Source organism: Petaurus breviceps, unplaced genomic scaffold (genome assembly GCF_028583685.1).
Source record: "Petaurus breviceps papuanus isolate PSGF00001 unplaced genomic scaffold, PetGlider_PUasm1.0 179, whole genome shotgun sequence".
Lineage (NCBI taxonomy): Eukaryota > Metazoa > Chordata > Mammalia > Diprotodontia > Petauridae > Petaurus > Petaurus breviceps.
Window position 1 is genome coordinate 10,203,860 of NW_027185779.1, and position 9,966 is coordinate 10,213,825.

General features: G+C 37.2%; 2 protein-coding genes across 2 annotated transcripts in view; both read left to right on the top strand.

Annotated features, from left to right (window-relative positions):
- The window catches only part of NBN (nibrin), a 267,933-nt gene that overhangs the window by 122,566 nt on the left and 135,401 nt on the right, over positions 1-9,966 (top strand). The window lies entirely within an intron of this gene.
- Positions 1-9,966, top strand: part of CALB1 (calbindin 1) — a 40,159-nt gene that overhangs the window by 20,193 nt on the left and 10,000 nt on the right. The window contains exons 4-5 of the mRNA XM_069086680.1: positions 7,473-7,556; positions 7,868-7,924. Coding sequence (XP_068942781.1) covers positions 7,473-7,556; positions 7,868-7,924 — 141 coding nt within the window. The remainder of the gene's footprint in view (positions 1-7,472; positions 7,557-7,867; positions 7,925-9,966) is intronic.

Here is a 9,966-nt window from a genome sequence, read left to right on the forward strand (position 1 = left end):
GTAATAAAAGTAAATAAATATAAAAGTACTTGTACTTTAGAAATTATACAATGCTATGCAAAAATGAAATCTTTTATTTAAAGAACTTCCAATCAGTGACGTTCTGGGTCTATCTCACATAAGGGTTAGAAGCTGTTTTTAAGAGGTGAATGGCAAGCTCTACGTTACCATTCCCAGAACTCTGTAACTTGAATATTGTATCTCCCAGGCACATTTTTGGAATTATTTCTCAAAATGGGAAAAAGCTCAAACTGAATCTTTCCAAGTTGGTATTTAAGTAATTCAGCAACGGCATAATAAATTTGTGACTATGCAAGTCTTAAAATAATTTTCTATATAATTCCTTATTAGAAAATTACTCCTGTAGTTGTTTTGTGTGGACACCAGCAGTATATAACATCTCCCTGTCCTAAGAGAGCTCTCAAGCACTTCATTCAATGGTCCACATCCACCTCATTGAGGATCCTATTATTCAACCATTCTCCCCCAGCACCATCATCCACACACATACACGTGTGCACACAAAAAATGCACCTTATTTTTTTCTGAATCACTGGCTTTAAGATATAGTGACATCTTTATTTTTGTTCTCTCCATAAATTAAGTACTAAAGTCATAATGCAGACAAAAGGAAAATTAGCCTAGGAAATCAGTGGTGACACTGTGGGAAATAGGTTTAGACAATAAGAGTCCTTCCCTCTAATTCTATGCTCACACACTCAACCAAGAACAGAATTCTTCCAATCCTAGAAATTCCTCAGTTATTTGAGAAGATAAATTAAAGTCAGTCAATGAGTCAACAAGCATTTATTAAGCACTTACTATAACAACAATAGCTAGCATTAATATAACACAACTTTTACAAAAAGCTTTGTTTTCTCATTTAATCCTCACAACATCCCTATGAAATAGGTGCTATTTTCATCCCCATTTTACAGATGAGGAACTGAAGCACAGAGATTTTTAAAGCAACTTGCTCAGGGTAACACAGCTAGTTAGTTAATGAGGGACAATTTCAGAACAATGCAGTAAGTTTCTGCTGTACCTTTTGAACTCACATCTTCCTGATTCCAAGTCCAACAGTCTATCCACTTTGCCACATAGCTCCCTCCTATGTTCCAGGCACTGTGCTAGGCACTGGGGATACAAAGGAAGGCAAGAACCATCCCCACATATAAATAACTAGGTATATATAGTATAAATGCAGTATAGAATAAAGGTAATCTTAGAGAAGTTACTAGGAGATGGGGGTTCTAGGAAATCTCTTCCATAGAAGGTGGGGTTTGAACTGAGTCTGGAAGGAAATCAGAGGTAAAGGGGAGAAGGGACAGTATTCTAGGATTGGAGGACAGCCAGGACATGTGCAAGAAATAGCAAGTAGACCAATGTAGCTAGATCACAGCGTGTGTGGCAGGGAGTGAAGTGGAAGGACACTGCAAAGGTAGGAAAGGCCCAAGTGGTGAAGAGGTTTAAATGCCAGGCAGAAACCAATTGGGTCCTAGAAGTAACAGGGAGCTTCTGAAGTTTATTAAGTAGGGGAGTCATGGATCAGACCTACATTTTAGGAAAATGATTTTGTCAGCTTAATGGACATAGCTTTAACTTTCTAAATAAATGAAATTTATATTAAAAATTTAACACTGATCTTCAATATAGATGTTGCTTAGCAAATAGTTACATTTAATTTAATTTAATTTACAGTAATGCATAAAGTGTCATTATAATTTATTAGTCACTTCCTCTAAGGTCCCATCAGAATTCTTTGTCCATTCTTATTCATTTCCTTATATATGGTTGGAATTAATGAAGACTTAATTCCACTGTGGGTCTTTTTTTGTTCCACATCATTTCATATTTCATTGTATTCTTCATACTTGTTAGTCTTCACTGAATCATAATACTCCATCATGTTTATGCATTATGATGAATTTAACCATTTCCTTATTGGACAATTAAGTTATGCCAATCTTTTTGCAATTATGTTTAATGCTGCTATGAAAATGTTTGAACATACTAGCTTTTATGGTTGTTCTTTGTAATATTTCCAGGGTATATTACCAACAACGGAACTGTTAGCCAAAGGGATGACTATTTTTTGTAACTTTCACTCTATACTGTCATATTAATCTCCTAAAAGATTCTACAAGTCTGCAGTTTCACCAGAAGTGAATGAGTACCCATTTGTCAACAATACTACCAATACTGAATTTTATTCCTTTTAATTGTTTTTGCCCATTTAAAACATAGTTTTATCTTAATTCACATGATAAGCACTCCAAAAACAAAGCTTAGTATTAGACATTTAGGTACTTGCACTCACTTCTCTGGCCTTGTTTCTCCCACCTTCCCTTTGGAAGGGAAGTCCTTCTTCCTTCAAGACCAATATTGGATATATCATTTGACCATCACATTAGTTCAGGCTCTCATTTTCTCTCTTCTCAACTATTGCAACAGTCTTCTCCCCTCCAATCCATTGTCCACACAGCTGTCATCATAATTTTCCTAAAGTAAGGGTCTATTCATATTCCTCCCCAGCTCAAAAACCTCCCCTCTTACTTCTATGGCAAAATCCAAACACCTTAGTCTTCATTTAAAGCCCTTCATAGTCTGTCTCCAGCCTACCTTCCTGATGTATTTCATATTATTCCCCTTAATTCACTCTATTTTCCAGTCAAATTTGCACACTTACCAGGTGTTCTCCATGTTCAGCATTCCATCTCTTCCCCTTAGAGCCTTTCCTCCATAACTGGAATGCCCTTTTTCATCATCTCCACCTCTTAGAATTCTTAGTTTCATTTAAGAATCAATTCAGGTGCCATGTCCTCCAGGAAGCCTTTCCTGATCCCCCTGGTTCTTGGTGATCTTTCTTTCTCCAGATTACCTTGTATTTACTTATATGTATATATGTTGTATCTCCCTACATAGAAAGTAAACTCCTTAAGAGCCAGGATCATTTTCAATTTTTTCCTTCCTATCACTAAATAACATATAGTAGTTATGGAACCTTATTAATAGCACCATGCATATAGTAGGCACTTAGCATATACTTGTTGAATCAATTTAATTCACCATTGGCTCTCAAGAAATTTAGTAGTTTACTAAAAGGCCAAGACAAAAGTACAAATAATTAATAAAATCCAATGTCTGTCATTCAGTCAATCAACAAGGATTTAATATCTACTTGCTATGTAATACACATTTGAGAATTACAAAACAAGGAAATATTACTTCCTTCACGGTGACTAATTCAAGCTTCCTGAAAGAGGTGGCATTTGAGTCAGGTTTTAAAGGATGGGAATTCAACAGGTAAAAAGAAAGAAAACATTTCAGACTAAGGGAACAACTGAAGCAAAGTCATAGGGAAATTGAGTGTGCAGATCACAAGGAGTAGTTCATTTTAAATGAACTGCAGAGTGTGTGAAGAGGAGACTGAAGTCTGAAAAGTTAGGGTAATATTCGTTTGTGTATGGCCTTAAATGTCAAGTAAAGGACTTGGAGCTTTACTTCAGAGATAATAGGGGATCATGAAAGACTTTGGAGCAGGGATGATCTCCTCAATTGACTTTTACATATCTTTTTAGTGACAACCTGTCTGTGTGTTTTTTATTACCTCCACATACTACCACTCCTCCCTTCCCCCCATGACCCATTTTGTCTTTCAGGGATTTGGGATTTCTTTGTCATTTCTACTTTCTTTCTCCTAACTTAATGAACTCTTACTATAATAGTGAGAAACTGGGTCAAGAATATATTCAGTGGTATCATATTTATCATGTTGAGTAAGATGGTGACTTCATCCATGTGGATACTCCTTTCCACAGTAAATATAACAACACATCCATGTTTTCCCCAACCAGCAAACCTTTTGTATATGTTCTCACCCAAGTCCTACAGAGAGATTTCAATCCAACATTCTAGGTGCTTTCTTCTAGGTCTCCTGAAATGGTGTTGATACCAATGGAATGGAATATTTATTAGTTATCCCTCCTTTTCACTACATCATCAGCCAACCTATTTTTACATCACACAGCTCTCTAATGAAATATTTTATGCTGCTTCAGCTACATCACTATTCATTAGTAATACATTATAGACTACTCATAACCACCATGCATCATCTCTCCATTGTCCTTTAGGTTACACTCAACCTTAACTTTTCAAACATTGAGGTGATGAAATTGTGTCACCTCTAATGACCAAGGAGGTCCTGGAGACAGGGAAAAGTCTTGTTAATGAGACATTCTGGGGTAAAACTGTTAAAAGACTAGCAGTCATACAATATTACCAGAAGAATTCTGATGTCAAAAAGATTAGTCTTTGTTTCAAGAAGAAGCTCAGGATTATCAAAAGTACTGAACAAATTCCCAAAGATAATCCAACTTAACTTTCTGTTCAATTCTGCACCCAACTAATTTTCTGTCTACAATGTCTGACCAAGGTATATGATGGACCAGAACTATGGGTTATCCATCCTTCTGAAGATCAATGCAAATAATAGGCATTTTCATCCACTTGGAAATATATATATATCATCAACTCCTTTGAGTAATTGTTTACCTCATTTGAGAAGTTTTATGCAACTCATGTCTCACACAGATTCCGAACAGAAAAGGGATTTCTAGTATATGCTGAATTCTTGCTGACACTGCAAACAGAGCTTTGGAGAATAGGGTTTTTTTTCACTTATTAAGAATCCCTCTTACATTTGGACTCTGTAACAAATATACGCTAGTGCTTCCCCTCTGAGTTTACCAGCTATCTGCTCTGCACATATCTTTATGTCTTTAGTTGTTTGTATTTTATTTTTCCCCCATCAGAATGAGAATTTCTTGAGGTCAGGGACGATGTGTTTACCTTTCTTTGTATCCCTGGTGGTTAGCATGGTTCCTGCCATACAGTAAGTGCTCAAATGCTTGACTGACTGACTGACTGACTGACTGACTGAAATACTTTTCATAACCACGGCAAGCATACATCTCTCTGGTGGGGCCTCATTTGATATTAATAATCAGAGGATAGTTTTTAAAATGTTGTTTCCTTATGAGCTTTGTATATTCATGAGACATCTTTTTGGAGAGTGTTTAAGGCAGCATTTTTCTATGCTGAATAAAATTTGTTTTGGTAGTGAACAAACCATACGCATAGTGGCATCCCATGTTCCCTACACCTTTCGGTCAATTATATGATTATAATTTGTTGTGAACTGTAGAATACCATCTGAAAAAAACCTGTCTATTTCTTTTTCATACCTTCATCAAGGATAGTGTGTGCATCACTACATACATCACTAATACATCAGTGTGTGCATGTTGGGTATCCTAAATAAAATGGGCATATGTATTAGTAGTTGTTGATATTTTATTGATCTCTTTTTTTTCATAAACCCCATCACTTTTCCTAAGAATTTAGTATCCTCTCTTCTTCCAAATAACTTGAAGATTAATATTTCAGCATCCTCAAAATTATGTCTCTACCACTCCCAGCTTGACCCACCTCTACAAACTACATCTTATTGGATAATTTTGGCTACTTTTCCCATTTTTATTTTTTTTTTAGTGCAAATTCTCCTTCCTCATGCAACATGCTAGAGACTATGATTTTAGAGTCCACCATCATCAATGGAAAAAAAGAGTTCACTAGAGAAATCTTTATATATCTTCCCATTTGGGGTATACTCATTGTATTCCTTCTAGTTTCATCTCCTTCAGGAGAATCTAGTTTAACTGGATCTCTTAACATCTTTTCTGTAAACTTGTTTTTCCCTCTGCTGATTCTCACTGTTTCATGAGGTGATACCATTCATAGACTTCCACTATTGTCTTCTATATGACTTTACAAAAGAGTCTGTATTATGAACCACTGTTGTCATGACTTGACAAAGAAACTAAGTGTCTGCTAGGTGAGGCAGTATCTAAGCCTTTTTGTTCTGTTCATTGTGAAGACTAATTTATATTAGTTAAGCCTCTTGAGGAAATGATGATAGTCTGTTTCAATTCTGTTCTTTTATCCATTTCCCATTTTTATTTTTAATAATTTGTTTAAATAGGTTAAGTTGAAGTTACTTCAATCATAAATGATACCTTCCTCCTTAATATTTATCCATTTTTCCAATATGACATTTTTTACTTTGTTCTAGCAAGTCAGTGATTCCATGCTACACAGATAGCTGATTTGGAAATGACTGTGACCTAGCAAATGGTCATTTCTGACCTATTAAAGTATTATCAATTTGTTTTCCCCTGGTGCCATTTGGTGCTTGCCATGTCCAATGATTCTTTTTTTTTTTAAAGCAATCGGGATTAAGTAACTTGCTCAAGGTTACACAGCCAGTTATTTCTGGGTGTATCTGAGCCCAGATTTGATCCAGGTCATCCTGACACTGGAGCCAGTGCTTTTACTCACTAAGCCACTTGGCCACCCACGTCCAATGATTCTTAACTTTCTTCTTGAAGAAAGTATTCATTAACTTTAGATAGAGGCTTTGGTCTCTCATCTTCACACATGAAGGAAAATTATTTTGTTGTGTCTCACTCTGCCTCTTGATTTGTCAGAAACAAGATTACATGGCCCAGATTGTATTGGGGAGGAAAAAGAAAGAGGGAGGATGATGTTGGCAGTATAACACTTCTGGCACAAAGGGTATAGAATATCTCTGATGGCACCTATAGGTTTGTGTACCAGATTAATAATAAAATACACCAAGGTAGAAGGCTTCTCTCCCAGCTCTCTATCTCTTTTTTAATCTTTCTCTTTCTGTCTCTCCCTTCCCACTCCACTCCCATCATAATTTAAAAGAATAAGGAGAAAGCATATAGTGTGTATGGCTGGACAGAAAAATACTTTTTGCATAGGCCACTTTCAAACCATTAAAAATAAAAGGTTTCGAGGTGGCCAGGTAGCACAGAAGGTAAGAGCACTGGCTCCAGTGTCGGGACGACCTGGGGATTGAATCCGGGCTCAGACACTTAGCACCCACACAGAAACACCTGGCTGTGTAACCTTGAGCAAGTTACTTAACCCCAATTGCTTTGAAAAAAAAAGAAAAGAAAAGGTTTGGAAATAAATTGCTAGTGACATGGGCAAACATTCCAAATGATACCAATAAAATTCCTAGAGCAACATACCAAAAAAAAAGTAGCTATTAACAATTTTTTTCTTCATCTCTTGTATTTCTGGCTAGTAAGACTAATTCTGGAAAGAAAAATGTCAGGCATATTGGAGAGAATATTTAACCTAAAAAAAGAGGCACCCTGTTGCAACACTGACTGATTTTAGCTGTGTGTATTCCAGGCAAATTTCCTTATCTATAAAACAGGATGGTTGCATTGCCTACCCTACAAGGTGCTGTGAGAGCACACTTTACACATCTTGAAATGCCATATAGGTGTAAATTATTCCTCTAGCAACTCAAGCAAGAGTGTTACTCTCAAGTTTCTCAAAACAACAATAACTTCCTTTCTGATCTTTTACAGTTGGCTCATGTATTACCAACGGAAGAGAACTTCCTGCTTCTCTTTAGATGTCAGCAGCTGAAGTCATGTGAGGAATTCATGCAGGTACTGGGATGCAGGAAAAGCCTCTTTAGGGGAAATTACCAAGATCAAGAATCAATAAACATCTTAGCACCTACTATATGCCAGGGTGCTAAGTACCATCAGTTTCTGCTTCCTATATTTCCTAATTGTGTGACCTTGGAGAAGTCACTTAACCTCTCAGAATCTCTGCAAAATGAAAGGGTTGCACGTCTAATCTTCCAGTTCTAAATCTAAATGATACAATGGTTGGTTGTTCTAAGGAACAAAGGAAATGACACATGAAAGAATGCACTTTGTAAATTACTCAAACGATTGTGCAATATTGTTTTCAGACATGGAGAAAGTATGACACTGATCACAGTGGCTTCATAGAAACTGAGGAACTGAAGGTAAGTGATGAAAGTGTGAACTAGTTTTCCTTTCTAACATAATTCTGAAAGACTAAGGACTTAACATGGGGTGGAGGTGGGGCAGAGCAGCCCTTATGTGAACTGCTACTCGCCAGTGGTGCATCTGAGGGTTCCTAACCTGAGGTCTAGGAACTTGTTTTTAAAAACGATTTATAATTGGTCCCCTTTGTAGTCCTACATGCTTTGCATTATGCATTTAAAAACATTACTCAGAGAAGGGGTCCATTGGCTTCACCAGAATGACAGAGAGACCAGTGACACAACAATGGTGAAGAACCCTTATTTTAACCTGTCCTTTCACATCTGCAGTAAGTGTTAAAAAATAGAAATGAAAGTCTTTTTCTTTCCCCTTATTGCAAAGATAAAAGACTGTTGTTTTAGGGTGCTGTTTTTCAAACCAACTTAAAAACTATAAAACAAAGCACAGATCCTGTACACAGACTAGCAATACATCTGAATCATGTATGTGGATCCACTAGGTCACACTTATTAATATTGTATCTGTTAACTTGAGAACCTATTGAGATGAGATCCACCTCCCACCTCTCTGCCTTTGTATAGACACTTCATGCCTGGAACACAGTCCTTCCTTACATCTTCCTCTTAGAATAACTAGATTCCTTCAAGGCTTAGCTCACGCCGCCTCCTCCAAGAAACTTTTTGTGATAGCCTAGTAATTAGGGTCTTTCCTTCCATCATCACTAACCCAAGACATATATTTTTAGAATATATTTTTCTTTTTTCTTTTTTTTAAAGCAATCGGGTTTAAGTAACTTGCTCAAGGTTACACGGCCAGTTATTTCTGGGTGTGGTGCTAAGTAGCTGAGCCCGGATTTGATCCCCAAGTCATCCCGACACTGGAGCCGGTGCTCTTACTCACTGAGCCACCTGGCCACCCCTAAGCAATTGGGGTTAAGTAACTTGCTCAAGATTACATGGCCAGGTGCTAAATGTCTGAGCCCGGATTCGATCCCCAGGTCATCCCGACACTGGAGCTGGTGCTCTTACTCGCTGTGCTACCTGACCTCCTCTAGAATATACTTTTCATTAATTTCTGTACTTTTGCCAGTGGAATTCAAGTTCCCTGAGGGCTAGGACTAGTTTTGTTTTGGCTGCTGTATCCTTTGCATCTCGCACAGAGCCCAGTGTACTGTAGCCAGTGTACTGTATACTTAACAAGTGCTTATAGGAGTATAGGTTTTTGAACTGGAAGAGACCTTAGAGACCATTTAGACCAGCTCATTTTATAGATAAGGAAACTGGGGCTCAGAGAGGGTCATATAGCAAGTAAATATCAGAAGAGAGAGAGATTCAAACCCAACTCTTCCTGACTCCCAGGTCCAGTGCTCTATCTACTCCATTACATTGTCCTTTACTCATTGAAAAAAAATTATTTTCCTCATTTGACAGGCAAGGAATTCAAGGCCCAGGGAGGTTCCATGTAAAAAAATTGGCAGGTCCCAAGATCATAGCCTAATGAAATACTCTTTCCCATTTTCTACCTTTCCTCCATTGGGTCCCAAAATTATGTATTCAAGTTCACTCTTATCTCATGCCCATTCCTGACTTTATAATATTCTAAAGGTCTGCTAAGGGCAAGAAGGTGGTATAGTCAGGAAGCCCTGAGTTCAATGACCCTGGGCAAATCACTTAACCCTGTTTGTTTCAGTTTCCTCATCTGTAAAATGAGCTAAAGAAAGAAATGGCAAACCACTCCAGTATCTCTACCAAGAAAAGATTAGATGGAGTCCTGAAGAGTTAGACACAACTGAACAGCAACAACATCAACAAAGATCTGTTGTATCTGTTGCCTTTAGTCTTATCCTTAGAAAAATATGTTAAATAGGAGTTTTCACTAGAAAATATGGATGTTGCTAAGGGGCAAATCTGGACTTGATATCAGAGAACAACTTCCTAACATTTTGAGATATCCAAAAATTGAATGAGCTGCCACAGAAGATGATGGATTCCTCTAGATTGATAGTCTATAAGCAAAGACTAGATGACTACCTATTGAGTAT